General features: G+C 39.4%; 1 protein-coding gene across 3 annotated transcripts in view; it reads left to right on the top strand.

Moving 5' to 3' along the window:
* PROX1 (prospero homeobox 1) overlaps positions 1-18,586 on the top strand; it is a 120,646-nt gene that overhangs the window by 40,685 nt on the left and 61,375 nt on the right. For all 3 annotated transcript variants that reach the window (XM_073628387.1, XM_073628390.1, XM_073628388.1), the window contains exon 3: positions 3,688-3,793. In XM_073628387.1, the coding sequence (XP_073484488.1) occupies positions 3,688-3,793 (106 nt within the window). The remainder of the gene's footprint in view (positions 1-3,687; positions 3,794-18,586) is intronic.

Here is an 18,586-nt window from a genome sequence, read left to right as displayed (position 1 = left end):
TGCAGAGATGGACTTGTCAGAGCCCCGCTCTCCTCTATCGGGAGATCAGATGAAAATGGACCACCTGTCCATTTTAATCCGATTGGCTACCTTGCACAGCTGCACCAAGATCAGAGTGCTCCAGTTTTAGTAAAACTCCCCAGTATGTCTCTTCTGTAAAAAAAAAAGTATGTATGTTCACATTTTTTTCAAGTAAAGTCCCACTTTAAGCAACTTTTAAATAGTAAAATGCAACACTTTTCAAACCTAGGGGCACTTTTCAAACCTAGGCCTACATGCAAGGCGCCTAAGACCCAGTAGTAGGTTTTCCACCACAGTTAAAGAGTCAGGATTCCCTGTATTACAATTTTCTTTCCCCTTTGACACCTCTTGCGTGATGCAAACCAGCAGACATCAGGGCTGTTTTAGTTTGTCTTACAGCAGCCTCAGGATGAGATTATTCTGGAAGAACAAAGGAGAAATAATTGGGTGGAAATCAAAGTAGCCATGACCAATTAGCACATGTTATTATCACCAAAAAAAGGTTGATTTTGTTAAAATAAATACATATGATATTGTATCTATCTTTCTTAGATGGTCTTCAATGTTCTACATGTGACATATCCCCCATACATATATTAATTTGTCATAATTATTTAATCAGGTCCTCCATTGTGTTTCTTCTCTTTTTGTATTTTTGGCCTTCCTTGTTTTTTTTAGGTTGCCATGGAAGACCTGTACATCAAAGATGTGTATGGAACAAAAGTGTCTCTTGGAATAATCCTAGTCTGACTGTAATTGTAAGTCATACACAGTGCAACTCATGGCAGCCTCAGAAACTTTACTGTTTTTCATTATTTTATTCCCACCATCTTAAACCAAAATCTTAAAAAGTTACACGTTTAGAATCATGTAAGAAATCAGAATACTATAAACCCAAGGTTATTTTGAAGTCAGGCATACATCTGCATAAATGTTCCGATTATGAGTTTTTTCGTAATTTTTGGTAAGGAGGAGCAGAGTGTCACAATAAGAAAATAATTTACTATAATAGAGCAAACGTCATGATGTTTTTAAGTAGCAACTCCACTTTTCTTCCTCAAATCTTACAATGTATTAAGACACGCAGATAGAAAGATGTATTTTATCCAGAAGTTTTGACTTTCCAGTGAGCCTTATCTGCGAGCAGTAGGTGACAGCTTGCTGCCGTTATTTCATTTATGCATTTTGACAGATGGCACTGGAGAGTATAATGCACTTTTAGACTTCTCCATCAGTCTAATGGAGGTAACCGAAGGTTCTTTCAATTCTTCTCTTGGCACAAGAAGTATGTCAGCGAAATTACCTTTCTTTGTAATGATTAAACCTCACAGGCAGAAACTGTTACAATTATATATCGGGAACTCTGGTAAACATTTACATATGGGTGTGCTGTAGACACTTCCTTATATCTCTTTAATTAACGTGATTTATATTCGGTAAATGTAAGGTGTGTTTTATAACCAGACCATAGATAGATAGATAGATAGATAGATAGATAGATAGATAGATAGATAGATAGATAGATAGATAGATAGATAGATAGATAGATAGATAGATAAAGGTCTTTTGTATTTTCTAGTGAAAAATTGAATTTATTGGATCACATATAACTTGCAGCATCCGCTTTATATTCTATATAAAGATTTCATTGTTTGCAATTTATGCAGCTTACACACACTGTCACTTACACAAGGGTTATCCAATATGTTCCTTTACAAGTTATCGTATTTCCATAGATTGAAAAACAAACAGACAATTAAATAGATTAATTAAGATAATTAGTATTTTCAGTGTTATGATTTCATTGTTTGAATATTACTGAATCAGTGGAATGTGGCACACCTGTGTGTTTTAGTGAATTGTTACACTTGTCAACATCTTACCATGAGAAATAGACCGATAGAAATACATAGATAGATAGATAGATAGATAGATAGATAGATAGATAGATAGATAGATAGATTGTAATTATCTCTATTTTTTTAATTTATTTTATTTTTAAGATTTAATAGTTTGAAGCCTATATAATTTGTAGAATGTCACATAGATAGATAGATAGATAGATAGATAGATAGATAGATAGATAGATAGATAGATAGATAGATAGATAGATAGATTGATTATGATTATCTGTATTTTTTTTTGTAAAGATTTAATTGTTTGGAGCTTATATAATTTGTAGAATGTCATTTATACAAGTGGTAGCCAACAAGTTCAGCTACTAATGGTTATCTTTTCATAGACTGAAACATAGATTGAAATATAGATCGATAGATAGATAGATAATTCATATTTTCTATTTAAAAATGTAATTCTTTGTATCCTATATAACCTGTGGTGTGTCACTTACACAAGTGTCATCCAATAAGTTCATTTACAAGCGATCATCTTTTCCAATGCTTAGAAGAATCCCGAGAACACAGTAGGAAAGAAGACTTAATTGACCTTGGGGGGCTACATTGATTTTCTCCACATGCATCTTCATTTCTGATAAATTATGAAGCCATTAATTTGATGGGGAGATGGAGGGACCAGCCTGCAGCACAGATGTGTCCTAAGCAGACAGGCTTACAGCTCACTGAAATGCCAAGAAGTGCTGGAGGAGAATGAAAAGTCCTAAGTGTTAGGCTTCGTCCCCTGTCCTCCGAGGACTGGTGAGCTCCGTTATACCCAATGGATTTATAGATATCACTTTTAGGTTCTAGAAAGCAAACAGAACATGTAATTTCTCTATACTTGGAAATGTAATTTTATATTTGTTTAGTATATGTCCACTAGTTACCTTTTTTTTTTTTTTTTTTTAATCAAAACTCTTTCCTCCCTTCCCTCCTTATTTCCCTTCCCTTCTCTCTTTCTTTCTTTCTTTCTTTCTTTCTTTCTTTCTTTCTTTCTTTCTTTCTTTCTTTCTTTCTTTCTTTCTTTCTTTCTTTCTTTCTTTCTTTCTTTCTTTCTTTCCTTCCTTCCTTCCTTCCTTCCTTCCTTCCCCTTATTATTGGTAGTTGCCTGATTGTCATCATAATCCTCTGGCTTCACTATTTAGTAAGCCCCTAGCATGCATGCGGGTTGGAAGTTCAGCCTTCACTAGCTACATATATTTCCCAAACTTACTAATTTGGGGAGCCAGAGCAACACCATGGCAGTCCAGCAATATTTCCAGAAGGTGGTTGGTATTTTTCTCATGACAGGTTTCCTCTAAATGGAGTATCTTAAAAAAAAAAATTGAAAAAAAATAATTGTCAGGATTTTTTAAATATTCTGAAATTGACCACAAGAACAAGATTCATTACTTGGAAATTTGGAGCAATCTTTATTTATTTAGCAGTTTGCAATAGTGAATAGATCAGTGTTATATGAAATAACTCAAGAACACACTGAATTTTGTGTCCATTACACGTTATAAAATTCATATCTGTCAGTTGTACATTTGGATATACAGTAAACGTCACATAGAGAAAGAATATGTTTTCCACTAAAGCTTATATTAGGAAGGAATATTGTCCACCTGCTATACAATAATATGGTTGCTTCTATATGCATGAGACTTCTATATGGTTCATACAAATGGTTCATACATGTATTAAAACCAGAACATTTAACATTTTTAATTCAAAGTTGTATATATTTTAGTTTCTTAAAATCTTTTCCTTGACTAGCACAATTCTACATGCAGGAAGGTCTGTCTCCTAATCATTTGAAAAAGGCCAAGCTTATGTTTTTCTACACACGCTACCCCAGTTCCAACATGCTGAAAACCTACTTCTCCGATGTGAAGGTAAGTCCTCTCATATTGTACATATAACTCAGTATTGTAATGATTGGAATCATCCACCAGTTCCAGTAGTGGGGGTTTTCATGATGGATTTTATGTGCTTGGCCCTCACCTCAAGGCCTAAAGTGTATCCAAAAAAAAACCACAAAAACATACAGTACAAAAATGGATGTTATTATTGCTTGATACATACAGGGGAAGAAGCTATTACCGGTCAATACTTTTTGACAATAAACTGGTCTTTGGCTTTAAAATAAATGTACAGTCATAACCTTAGGATAGAATGGCAAAGGGTTAGAACTTCTGTCAGGCTTTTCTTGCTCTCTGAGTTCCCCCTGGCAAATCTACCTAACTTTCCTAATGCCCATTGTCTCTGAGACAGAAAGTGATGAGAAATCTAAAATTTTACAGTCTACGTCAGAACAGGAACAGAAGGGAACACCTGTTCTGGTGGCAACTTTTGTAAGCCATTGTGAGCACCCCCTGGCAGTGTTATATGGTTTGTCCCAACCCCTATAACTGACACTTTTGCTGGACAGCTTGGTCTTTAACTGTGAATAAAATATAAATAAAGGCATGCAAGGAAAGGGATAAAAAAAGAAATGTATGTATTATTATTATACAGGATTTATATAGTGCCAATAGTTTGTGCAGCGCTTTACAACATGAGGACAGACAGTACACTTACAATACAAATCAATACAGGAGGGATCAGAGGGCCCTGCTCGTTAGAGCTTACAATCTAGAAGTATATACTGAATACAATATTTTTGCTACAGAGCTCCTTCCATTGCAGTTTTCACCAGTAAAGTTGTGTAAATGTAACCATATCCATCTGACAGATCTAATACTGTAAAAGAAAAAACTGCAGTGAAAGTATATCAAAACTTTCAAAATGTAATGATATTTAAATATACATATACATTTAAATGGTGGGCTTCACGTAATGTATTCAAACAATAATGAATTATTTAAGTAATTTAGATGATAGACTTCAAGCAATTTATTCAAACATTAATGTGTTCTTTAGTAAATAAATTAATTAATTAATAAAGACCTGTGAGATAAAAAAAAGGAATTTAAATATGGTATGCTATCATTACAGGTTTTAATTCCATACAGTTACCAAAATACAAATTTTTTTGCTATTGCGCTCCTTTAATAATATTGTAATTTTTCACGGAAAGTCTTTATCTATCTGACAGATGTAATACACTAAAAAAAAACTGCAGTGATAGTATAAAAAACGTTCAAACTTTAATGATATCATTTAAACGATAAATTTTGCGCAATGTATTCAAACATTACCTGTTGCCATTGGGTTTGGTTGTAGTTAGCCTCTAAAAGAAAAACTTCGGCTCTTCACTGGTGCTTTTTTTAATCACTCATTAGGACAATTAAAAAGTTAGCAACGCTTCATATCTTCTACCGATCTTTGATGAAGAAAAAGGCAGATAGGCTGCGTGGAAAACAGGAAACGCGGTTCAGCCATTCTGGTCCACAGTAAGACATTGTTTACACATTAAGTAATAATCGTGTGATAAAACTCAAGGGACGCCTAAACGACGTCCAAGGGCAGCCTCCACTCCGTTCAGGGACATTCTTCTAATTGGCCCCGTCTGCGCCACTTTCCCATGCTTCTGCTTATATAAGCAAACCGTAGCTTGCCACTCTCCCTTTCTAAAGAAAACACGGCTTTGACATTTTTCCCCTGCACTTGCGGACAGAAGAAAAAAACAAAAAAAACAAAAGTGTTGATTGTCCTTTATTTACAACTTAATTTGTTGTTGATGCCGTCTACGCGGAGCATAAGGAAGATGAACAAAGTGACAGATTCAGGGCACATTATTCAAATGAGGGAATGAAAGGCATTGACTTCCAGCTGCACACTCCTTTAATACACACAATATCGGGCACTCCATTCTTATTTGTTGTCTATTTTTTTTACCGATGTAAATATTTCATTGTCTTGGAGTTTATGTTGAGAATTTTAAGTTTTGCATTATCTGGTATCCATTACGCTAAATTTACACATGGAATTTTTGTCTCTTCACGGCAGCAAACATTAAATTGGTGACATAAGAAAAAGGAAAAAAAATTGATGTGGCGCTCGGAAGTGTCACTTGCCTGAAGCTCTTTATTGAGCTTGATTTACTGAAGGAGTAGAAAAGAGCTCCTCATCCAGGGTTCCTCCGCTGTTGCAGTAGATTTATATCTGCCCAGTGGTGGCTTTACTGTTCCCCCTGCAGCTACCACTAATTTATTACCACCGGGTGGATTGATATTAGCCTGATGATAAGCGTATAGGTCTGATTCCTGGTGTCACACTGTGGGGCGTAGGACTAGAAGATAGGCCTGACTCTCCTAGAAGCACAGTGCCTTTTGAATGGAAAGGTTGCAGACTGAAGTGGATGAGATTTCTTGCAAAACCAAATAAGGAGTACTAAGTTTCCATCTCAGATTTGTAAAAGATTAGGGTTGAGGAGCACCCAGGAGAAAAGTTAATAACACTTCCAGAGTTTCAGTCCAAATTTTTATTTGACAAAGGCCCCTTTTTGACAAAAGCTCACAGATCCCCTGATGATCAGAGCAGAAGGGGCTCTGCTCTATGGGCAACTTGGAGTAAATGGACTCCGATGTTCGTTTACACCCGGCTACCTTCAATCTGTTTTACCTAAACAGGGGAGGATGAAGTCTCCTTTCTGTTTTTTTATCCGGCCCGGTGGGACTCTGAGTTCCATAGAGATAAATAGACCTTGCAATCAAGTTTGCCCAAAAAATGGACAGGCAGACTTGATCAGAACACCCGTGTGAAAGGGGCCTAGTTCTTCATGTACACACAGCCTACTTTGACCGCCGGCTGCATTGTCGAAACGTTTCTATCCTGAATGCGATTGTTCCGCGTTCAGGAGATGAAGGTTGAGGGAGGTTAAAGCTCCTCTAACCGCAGCAACTCCTAAACTCTGGTAAAAGCCTATGTGACACATAGGCGTTTATGGAGTTCAGTTTAGGAGCTTTGACAAAAAAAATACCAAAAGCTCCTAAAGCCAGCACGTTTTGGGCAAAATGTCTCCCTCTTCATCAGGACTAGTGTATAGAAAAATGAAACATGATTTAAATAACTTACAGGAACATCAAAATAATTCATAGAACATACAGTACATCCAAATGGAACATAAAAAGTAATAAAAATAGTGGTACATTTAGTGGTCAATTGTTAAAATCGATATTCTCTGTCAGATTTGTGGTATTCCGGTGATTGTAATGGCAGTCTTAACTTAGTACAGTGCATCAAAGATTACACTTTGGAGGTTATTTACGAAAGGCAAATCCACTTTGCACTACAAGTGCAAACTACAAGTGCAAAGCGCACTTGAAATTGCACTTGGAAGTGCAGTCGCTGTAGATCTGAGGGGGACATGCAAGGAAAATAAAAAACAGCATTTTAACTTGCACATGATTGGATGATAAAATCAGCAGAGCTTCCCCTCATTTCAGATCTACTCTTCAGATTTACAGCGACTGCACTTCCAAGTGCACTTGTAGTGCAAAGTGGATTTGCCTTTCGTAAATAACTCCCAATGTCTGCCTGTATACATACTGCTAGTGGTATTACTAATAATTTTAAATCCTGCTGATTAAAGCGGTATTAAACTCAAAACAAAAAAAAATGTAATATATTGCAGCTTACCAAATTAGATGTGGTGGCTGCATTTGTTTTATTTTTCTAGGCCTTTTCACTCAGTTTTCACCCGGTGATCTGGTCAGTAACACATCTCCTGTAATATATTGCCCTCGCTCTGGATAAATGGGTACAGGGGGTACAGCAGACAGCAGCACTGTAAGTCTGGGGGGAGGGGAGTGTACTAGCAGATTTGGATACACTAACAAATTGAAGCCAAAATCTAGCTCACGCTTTATAAGCAGTTATAGCAAACTGTTTTTTTTTTTTTTCCTTTTGAGATAAAGCTTTTACATAAATAAAAGTTTATCATTGTAAGCACTCCTGCCAGTATTAAATGCTTAGTCTCATGCCTGTAACTGCTACCTCTGCAAGTGAGCTTGTTCTTTTGAACAACAGACTTACTGGCTGGATCACCAGATGAAAATAGAAGAAAGAAAGCCTAAACATGATATCTAATGCAGCCATCACCTCTAAGAATTGGTAAGCTGCAAAATAAGTGTTTGCTTTTGGGTTTATTGCCACTTTAACTTCACAACTTTAGTAGAAAAAAAACAAAAAACTTTTTTATTGACTTCTATTTTTGAGCAGTCTTTGACATTTCTGAACACCAATGCAATGTTATAGTTTTTCCCTGAGCACCAAGGCAAAGATAAAAGGTTTGCACTGAACACCCATACAAAGTTGGACTTTTGCAATGAGCACCATTTAAACATTAGTGCTGCCACTGAGCACCAGTGCAAAGTTAAGCTGCACTGATTGGATTTTTCCCCACCAGGTGACCCTGCTAGCCTTGCTTTGTTCGACTAAAGCCAATCATGTGACTTTTGTGGAACAAGCCTGCTGGAAATGTTTAATCAAAACAGTTGCTGCATCTAATCAGATGCAACCGTTGTACGGTATGGGTATTCTGGCAGCTGCCACCACTGGCTGTCAGTATACAGGAGTCCAGCAGGGGGATTCCACCATAAATGCTGTTTAGCACGAATAGAGAAATTTGTTATATCTAATGCCGCGTACACACGAGCGGACTTTTAGACCTCACTGGTCCGACGGTCTATCCGACGGACTTTCGGAGGACTTCCAACGGACTTTCCCAACGAACTGAGTTGCCTACACACGATCACACCAAAGTCCGACGGATTCGTACGTGATGACGTAGGACTGGACTAAAATAAGGAAGTTGATAGCCAGTAGCCAATAGCTGCCCTAGCGTCGGTTTCCGTCCGTCGGACTAGCATACAGACGAGAGGACTTTTCGATAGGAACTGGGTCCGGCGGAGTTCCGACGTAAAGACTTGAAACATGTTCCAAATCTAAAGTCCATCAGATTTTCGACCGAAAAAGTCTGCTGCAGGTCCGATGAAGCCCACACACGGTCGAATTGTTCGCCGGACTCAGTCCGTCGGACCAGTCCGGTCGAAAAGTCCGCTCATGTGTACGCAGCATAACAGTGTATGGCCAGCTTTAGTGTTACCACTGAGCATTTCCCTTGTACATGACTGGATGTTCATCCTCATAGTGTATACAGCCTCTTCTTTAGAAAATAGACCCCATTGACCTCAGATATTAACCCTATGGGCAAAGGATGAGAAATGCAAGAAAGCACCACCAAGATTAATCTGTTCACGAGGAATGAACAACGATTGGCTGAAAAAAGGCTAACATGTCAAGCTTTGCCGAGATTGACAGGCAAGGGGGAATGCACCTATCATTACCCAAAGTCATGAACAAATCAAAAGCCCCAACTAAAACTTTTCTTAAAGAGGCACTGTCAATCCCCCCCCCCCCAACCCCTTATGAATCACCATTTATTTGCTCCCTAGACACTCCCTCCTCCATCACAGCACTGGGATCACCACTGTTAGCGACCAGAGTGATTGGTAACATCGCTCCCTTGTAACAGGACTTTAGCCTACCAATTGGCTGCAATAAGTAGGGAAAATTTCAAGCTAAAAAATGTTTCTCTAGTTTTTGATAGCGCAAGGAAGGAAGAACCCTTGCTAAGGTTTTTACAGTTGTTCATGCCTCCATTAGAAAGATTTATCCTACCATCCTGACAATGGTTTTACCAGACAGGAAGTGAGGGAAAATCTGCAATGAGGACATAAATATAAATCTGATGGGGTTCTAGCCTTCCACTACTCCACTAAAGAAAAGCATTTTATTTCTGTCTGTGTTACTGTTGGAGATAGAGTTGCCACCTCATTCCTTTAAACCTGAACACCTTTGAACTACACAGGTTCTGAGGCTAATTTAATGCAGATAAGGCACCAAGTGAGTTTGATTACCACCTTATTCACCCACAGAACCTGTGTAGTTAATATGTGTTCAGGTTTAACCTCCCTGGCGGTTTTCCCGAGTGTGGCTCGGGGTTAAATTTCAGCACCATTAGCGGTAACCCCGAGCCACACTCGGGATTGCATTGCAGGATCCTGGTGCGGTGTACTAACTTTGTCCCCAGGATCCTGCGATGTCCCCGCGCTGAGCCCGTGGGCTCTGTCCTCCGCTCAAAGCCTCTCTGTGCCGGGCTTCGTTCCCTGCAAGTGGCGTGAGGCACGGGGGCGGAGCCCGGCGGCAAATTCAAACAAGTGAAAAATAATAATACATACAGTGCACTGTAATCTTACAGATTACATTACTGTATGAAATTATTTCACATCCCTTTTGTCCCCAGTGCTTTGTCCAATGCCCTGCATGCAGTTTTATATTATATATACTGTTCTTTCTGCCTGGAAACTGGAGATTGTCCATAGCAACCAAAAAGTGTCCCTTTACGTCAAAAGTGGTTTTAGACCAACTAGAAAACAGCGATAGTAAATTAGAACACTTGCAGAACTGAGCGATAGTGAATCGTGGGGAAATTTTATTATTATTTATTAGTATTTTTTATAATTATTTATATTTATTTATTATATTATAATTTATGATTTTGTGTTTCAAACTTTATCATACCCGGGATATCTACTAGACTCTTGGTGGACAGATTTAAGTGTGTTATTGCTAAGAATTACAGGCCTACAATATAAAACGCCAAATTTCTATGCAAAATAATTGTACCGCTTTGAGACGCAAAAATCTGACATAATCATACCACCAGGGAGGCTACAGGGATGAGGTGGCAACTCTAGATGGAGAGTTCCTCTTACTTCTTGTCTGGTAAACTGTTATCAGCAGGACAGGATTTAAGGAGAGATCTTTCTAGAGGGGATATAAAAACCTGCAGGGGTTCTAACACTTCTCCACTCTACCAATACCTAATTAAAAAGGTTTTGGCTGGACATACACTTTAAGAACATATGTAATATAACTGGCATGCTATGACTGGTCTTTACCTTGATTAATGATTTGTCTGTGAAGGTTCTTAATTAACCCGGTCATAGCTAGTATAGCTAGTATAGCTAGTTACATTCAGCTGGATTTGTTCTGTAACGTTGAAGATATTATGCAACTTCTCCAAGCTTTTTCATCAGTTGGATTAAAGTGGAAGAAACTCTTGGCTATAAATATTCTTAAAAATGTTCCCTTCCCCCTCCTCCTGCCTAACCTGTATAAAAAAGATCTGTGTACCTACCTATTTTTGATCCATTCTGGTCACCTGATCCAGAAGCTCTGTGTAAGGGAGAGCTCAACAACAACTGTGAATTCCTGGAAGTGGTGACGTCACCCAAAGCCACCCATAGCCCAGCCCTTGTGGTCTCTTTCTCCTCTCCCCTGCAGCAGCCACTCGCTGGCACTGGGAGCCAGAGCTGCTTGATCACGTGACCAGACCAGATTGGATAAAAATAGGTAAGTACACAGATATTTTTATACAGGCTATGCAAGATAGGTATGAGGAAGGGGAGGGAAGAATTTTAAGAATTGTTAGAGTTAGGCTTTTCTTTCACTTTAAGGTGTTGGTGCCACATGTGTTGATATAAAGGTTCAGGTGGAACTGAACAAGTGGCTTGGAGAAGCTGCAAAACGTTTTTTTAAAATTACTAGCCTTAATAATTATTGCAATAAACCATCTGAAGTGCAGCATTCATAAGACTGCGATTTTCCATCTCTGTTTTTGAGATTGCTATTCTGATTAGTATTCCTACAAATGAGAGTCCGCTCCTGCTTTGTACCGATTTGCTCATCTTATCAGTTTATATTCAAATGCGGACCAGCCCCAGAACCCTAACATTGATTCTTTGATAAAACTATAAAAGGCTGTTTAACTTAAAGCAGATGCCTTGTTTAAAAGCTTTATTAAGTTTGTATACAGCTTTGCAGATTTGATAGGGAGACGGCCACCTGTCTTTTCTTGTCAGCTGTAATCACTAATTTTATATTAGGCGAGAGCTTTAAAAAGCAACAAACTCTTCTTCAATTATACCGGGCACGTGGCGTTAATCATTATGGGCTCTTGTGTGGTTGAAACAAGTCAGCTGTGTTTGTCCACTTTATTTAATAGTCAGAAGCCGCTTGGTGTCAGAGTGTAGGTTTACGTTTGTTCTATGCATATGAATTTCATCTATAGCTAGTACATAAATTGCAGGAGTGGACTGGCAATGTAACTGTTATGGCATTTGTCAGAAGGTAGAGAGTGTGCAAAAATATTCATGGACTAGCTTGATGTGTTGTGGGCAGCTCAGTTGAAAAAAAGGAAGCCAATGATTCAAAAGTGATATTTCAGGTACAGGTGAAGTCTGGCACAGTCACTGACCCAGCTCCATTATTTTCTGGCTCTGTTGTTCTCAACCTTGGAATTTTCAGACAACACTGACCCTTCATTTAAACCTCACACTAACCCCCCGTAACCTTAACACTAACCCTCCCTGTAACCCTAACACTGACCTTCCCTGTTTAAAAAAATGAACCCTCCCTGTAACTTTATCACTGACCCTCCCATAAGCTTAACAATAATCCTTCCAGTAAATTTAGCACAAACCCTCCCTGTCACCCTAACACTACCCTCCTTGTACCCTAACACTGACCCTTCCTGTTACCTAAACACTAACCATCCCTGTCACCCTAACACTAGCCCCTTGTAACCCCCTATGCTATGTACACGCGATAGGATTTTCCGACAACAAATGTTCGATGTGAGCTTGTTGTCGGAAATTGCGACCGTGTGTAGGCTCCATCAGAAAAATTTGAAAACTGGTTCGCAAAATTCCGATCGTGTGTCAAGCAGAAGAGCCGCACTGGCTATTGAACTTCATTTTTCTTGGCTTGTCTCGTTGTACATGTTGTACGTCACCGTGTTCTTGACGTTCGGAATTTCCGACAACATTTGTGCGACTGTGTGTATGCAAGACAAATTTCAGCCAACATCCGTCAGAAATAAATCCACGGTTTTGTTGTCGGAAAATCCTATCGTGTGTACATACCATATCACTGACCTTCCTGTAACCCTAACACCAACCCTCCCTATAACCCTAACACTGACCTTCCATATTACCAAAAAACTAACCTTCCCTGTAAGTTTACCATTGACCCTCCCATAAGCTTAACAATGACCCTCTCTGTAAATTTAGCACTAACCCTCCCTGTCACTCTAACACTAGCCCTCCTTGTACCCTAACACTGACCCTTCCTATTGCCCAAACACTAATCCTCCCTGTAACTTTACCACTGACCCACCCTGTCACCCTAACACTAACCCCCCTTGTAACCCTAACACTGACCTTCCCTGTAACCCTAACACTGACCCTCCCTGTAACCCTAACACTGATCCTCCTAACACTGACCCTCCCTGTAACCCTAACACTGATCCTCCTAACACTGACTCTCCCTGTAACCCTAACACTGATCCTCCTAACACTGACCCTCCCTGTAACTTACCACTGACCCTCCCATAACTTTACTGTTGACCCTCCCTGTCACCCTAACACTAACCCCCCTTGTAACCTAACACTGACCCTGCCTGTAACTTTACCACTGACCCTCCCGTAAGCCTAACAATAACCCCCCTATAACTTTATCATTGACCCTTCCTGTCACCCTAACACTAACCCTCCCTGTAACTTTAACATTGACTCTTCCATAAGTCTAACAATAACCTTCCCTGTAACTTTACCTTGACCCATCCTGTCACCCTAACACTAACCCTCCTTGTAACCCAAATAATAATCCTCCCTGAAACGTTAACACTGACCCTTCCTGTAATCTTAGCTGTAATGTGCTCTGTATTCCCAATACCAATGCTCCTTGTAACTCTAACTCTAACCCTCCTGGTAACTCTAACACTAACCTTTTCTGTATTCCAAACACTAACCATCCCTGTAACCCTTATATTGACCCTTCCTGTAATTCTTACTCTAAACCTTCCCATATCCCTAATTCTAATCACCCCTGTCACCCTAATTCTAACCCTATCACTCAACCACGCTTGTGTAAACTTAACCCCTTTCTTGCATACTCACCTCTACAGTGCCAGGTTTCTCTGTATCAAGACCAACCCTTCCGATATGAAAAGATGCCAGAGCCAAAGTCTCAGAGATAGAATATACTAATTAATGTACAAGGTCTATATTAGCTATGTAGTAGGTGAAATACTGATGGAACAGAGGAATGTATGCACTGAAAAGCACTTCATTTATAAGTAGGTTATGCCCGCTATAACTGCATAAAAAAAAACAATTTACGTTTTTCTCTAAGGAGCAAGCACAATGCATCCATAAACTGCAAAGTGAAATCACAAACTCGTTCCAATCTAAAGTTAGTTTAATACATTATAGGCATTTCAGCTGCTGCTGCTTCACAAAGCTTCTATGTGGTACTTGAGTTTCCTGTTACGGTTCTGTAAAAAGTCCCTTTATGAGAACAACAGTAAATGCTTGGAACCAAGGAAAGCACTGGCCTCCATTTTTTCAGGCTCAGATTTGGGACCATTTAGATAATAAGGATATCACCAGCCACAACAAGGGTTTTACCAATGAACTTCAAAATAATGATGCTAGAATGAAAGCCACAGACATTAAATTCCAAAGCTATAATTTTACAGAAATTGATGTAAGAGCTGTGCACATTAGGAGGCCATACTCCCCCAGTCTCTAACCACTTACCCACCATGCCTATTGCTGATTTTGGATGTAAATATAAGAGAGCTCCAACACAGCATCTAATAATAAAATGTTGCAAAAAACAAGAAATTGTTGAGAACCTCTGAGCTGGCAAATGACACCGTTCCCTTTTTTCAAGAGGTGCCACCTGGAAGAGTAGAAGGCTTTATTTAGCCTCAAACATCTCCTGGTTTGGCACAAACAGTATCACTGGTGATAGCGCTCGGAGTAGGCCTTTGTGCCAGAGTGGTTTTACGTCTGGTGCCGCTTCCTTTCTGAAACAGGAGCCTTTGTGAGAGGCAGTGTCAGAGCCCAGATAAGAGAATTGATTTCACCCTAGTGTTATATTAATTGTGCAGGTCTTTAGGCCACATGGCTCTCTCCCTCATCCAAAGCTGGCTGTAGGCTCTGCAGGTGTTATCACCTCAAGGGTCAGGAGGGTTCAGAAGAGATTTAGAAAGAAAACTAAGCCTTTTTTACTGCTGTCAAGAGAAGCAGAAAAAAAGAACAGCTGCTGGGAGGTGAATGTAATCACTTTGCATGTAATGCTTTAATAGGTCTTGCACAGAGCAAGGGCAGAATTTTATAAGACAGAGGCATAATTAATGAGGCGATGCAAAGTGCAATAGTGTATATAACCACATAGCAACCAAGCAAAACATTTTGTCATCAATCAGAACATTCCAGAATTGGGGTCCTATTTATTGAGTCCTCTAAACCCTATTTGTATCTAACCTCAGACCATCCAGCACAACCAGTTCAAGAGATAAGGGCTGCTCGGTTCTTAAACCGATCTCTCTTACCTTGCCCAGAGGTACCTACACACTTTGGAGACTTTTCACCCAATCTGGCTCAGATCCGGAAGAACATTTGTATGTCTCTAAGCTACACCAGAGCACAAACACCAAATTTTACCTGATCTTTCTCAAGAACAGCAATGACTTGCTCTCTGGCTGATTGCTATTGTTTTACTCAAGGTAGCTGGTGTCGACATGCTATGCACTCCCCTCGCCCTAGGCACTCTTTTCGATTTTTGTCCAGGGCAAATGTGCATGTTTGTAGCATATTTTGCTCTGAGGATTTTAGAGCAGCTGGATTGGCAATATCTGCAAGTCAGTGAAATTGCCATCATCACGTTGCCTATTTAAGGATACCCTTCATCTCACCTCCTCCATTGCTCTAATTCTATATGTGACAGTGCTTGGGCCTGAGCAGCCAACCATCAGACTCAAACACTGTTACATGGAACGAGGAAGTTTTGTCATCCACCTCAGTAAGCGTTGATACCATTTGAAACCAGATGCTACCCAGGGTGAAGTTCTGCAGTGAGGTGGTAGTAAAGCAGCACAGCTGGGTGGGTATACCTTACTGGGGATGGGCTTTCAGGAGACACTGTCACTCTGCCCTGAATACCAGGTGACCAATCCCAAAGTTTATACATGCTGGGGGGTTTAAAGATTGGCCAATAATGACATAACCCCAATCCAATTTCAGGAAAGTTACACTAAGCAGGGATAGTCTAACAAAAAGCAATGGACCATGTGCAGTATCTATTTAAAGTGGTTGTAAACAATCACCTTGTAAAACAACCCATTCATTTTAAAATACAAATGAAAGGCAAAACATTTGTTTATAGATATAAAAAAACAATCTAAATACCCTTTATCCCTTTTTTGTAAGTGATCACATTCCCTCTGTTCTCAGCTGCATAAGAGCTGTGGGGGAGGAGAAACAGCAGCACCCTGCACTTCCCAGTGAAAGGCTGTGCAAGGGGTGTGTGTCTGGACAAGTCTGATCATTGGAGTAGAGCACACTGAGTTTCCAGCACAGCTAGAGAACTGACCACTGTATGTTCTCTTGCTCAGTGTGGTCAGCTTTTTATTAGGAAAGCAGAGGGACTGGCAGGAACACCAGGGATTTCACACAAAGGAAGCAATACAAAGAGAACAGGATACTTTCTTATACAAGTGCATGGTAGAGCAGGCACATATCAGGAATATGAAATATTGGGTTTTCATACTCTTTAACAAATCCTTGTGCTCAGGTGATCTAAATTTCCTGGCCCTTAGGTCACAGGAAAGAACCTTAGAGCAGATTTTTTTTTTTGGTATCTTGTAGTTTTTAACTCAATTTATTGTTTGCATTTAGTAGTTTTTGAACTAGCAGCTTGTGTACCTGTATTCAACAGGTGCCTGTGTTCCTCCTTTGTGTGCCTATATTCTTAATAGCCTATTGTTTTAAGTGTAAATATATATCCACCACATTTGTGAAAGTCATCAAAAGACACTGCCAGGTGATTCAGTAATTTCAGTCTTTCCCTTTAAAATTTGCTGTCCATTGTGCAGTTTCTGTGCAGTTGGCAATTCAGCAATTCGTTGATCCACTCCTCTCTCCTTAACAGGTTGGGGTGGGTTTTGTCAAAAGTAGATTAGTAGATTGCATAGACCCCCCCCCCCCTCCCCCCACAACAAAATCAGATCAAACAAATAAAATATTGGTCAGTAGGCAGTTTTTACTATGTGTTTACTATGCTCCAGGTGGGACGGTGAGATGGAGGTTCTACAGAATGGACATTCTGATTCTTGCCTCCAAAAAAAGTGTAAGGACATCATTTAGGTTGGCTTTCACCTCTGGAACTAAAATCCCCACCAACCCCCCACCAACCTGGGGTACAGTTTAATAACTGTAGTGACCCTGGTGGGAAATTAATTCTGGAACCAATCTTGTAAGATATTAGCACTAACTACACTGTAATTTGTAACTAAACTTGGTTTTCTGGACCTCTTGGATGAAACAGTAACAAAAAGTGGATTTAAACAAGTTTGGGATATATACTGTATATATATATATATATCTATATATAGATATATAGATATATATATATAACTCAAATAAATGGGCCAGACTTGATGGACCACTAATATAGTTCCCGGTGGAAAATTAAACCTGGACACCGACCTAGTAAGATATCAGCCCTAACTGCACCGCCATGTTCAACTAAACATGCTTATTAAATATTACATAGGTAATTATTGATTTTAACAGAGTTTTTGCAATAGCTTTTCTTCTGACTTGGATTTGTAAATTAATTTTGAATCTCTTGTAAAGTGTGGCCTCCTGGGAATCCCTCTGTAGTGCCCCAGTGGGAATAGCTAGCTTTGACCTCATTAGATCCTGATTGAGAGGCACCGTGGGGTCAAGCATAAAGAATCCTTTTATCCTGTATCGCTCAGCATCTTGCCTATTCTCTCAAACTTCGCCTTCTAACAGAGTACAGGCTGCGAGCTGAGCTGAACAAAGCTGCAGAGGAAACAGGTTATCTCTATACCCCATATCACAAGTGGTTTAATTTTAGGGGTTTGTCTTCAATGACACTGTTTGACTTGGGACAGCTGTAGGGAAGCATCAGGTTTCCCAGTAACAAAACGGTTAATCATTCACATAATTGAATCAGGCCTTCATGCAACAGGGATTTCCTTTCTGTGGGCAGCACACTTTACTGCAAATCCGACTGCTCTGTTGTGAATATATATTGATTTTCCCTAGAGAAAAACAAAGATATTCCAAGTGTGATAGCTTTTACCTTCCAAAATATATCAAAAGGGCAAGTGATCAGTCAGTTGAGTGCTCATTACGAATATAGTACCAAAAATTTGCTAATACTGGTACACGTTTAAGCATTAAAATGAGGTTGGCCATAGATGGGTTAGGGTAGCCCCAAACAGAAAGACAGGGCATACATCTGCCCACGTGCATACACTGTTTCTGATGGGGTGGGAGGAAAGTAGGGCACTTACTTTCTCCCAAAAGTCTTTTGAAAATCCATACCACTAAAGATAACACTGAACTTCAGATTTGGATTTGGCCATGAGACCTTTATAGTCAGTATATATTTAAAGCAGACCTTGCACTCCAACTACAGTCAGCTTTTTTAGTGTGGCCCCTTTCCCCTTGCTAAAATGAATCATTCAACTTTTAAGAAACCCATTTGGGAGAAAAAAGACAATTTACTCACTTTCTCTCTGGCTTCTGTGGTGTAGTGGGTGATGTCTTTTTCCTGCTGATAAGATTCCGGGGAAT

The sequence above is a fragment of the Aquarana catesbeiana genome, linkage group LG04 (assembly GCF_042186555.1).
Source record: "Aquarana catesbeiana isolate 2022-GZ linkage group LG04, ASM4218655v1, whole genome shotgun sequence".
Classification (NCBI taxonomy): domain Eukaryota; kingdom Metazoa; phylum Chordata; class Amphibia; order Anura; family Ranidae; genus Aquarana; species Aquarana catesbeiana.
The sequence above is the reverse complement of the archived record's forward strand: the minus strand, read 5'-3'. Positions and strand labels throughout refer to the sequence as shown.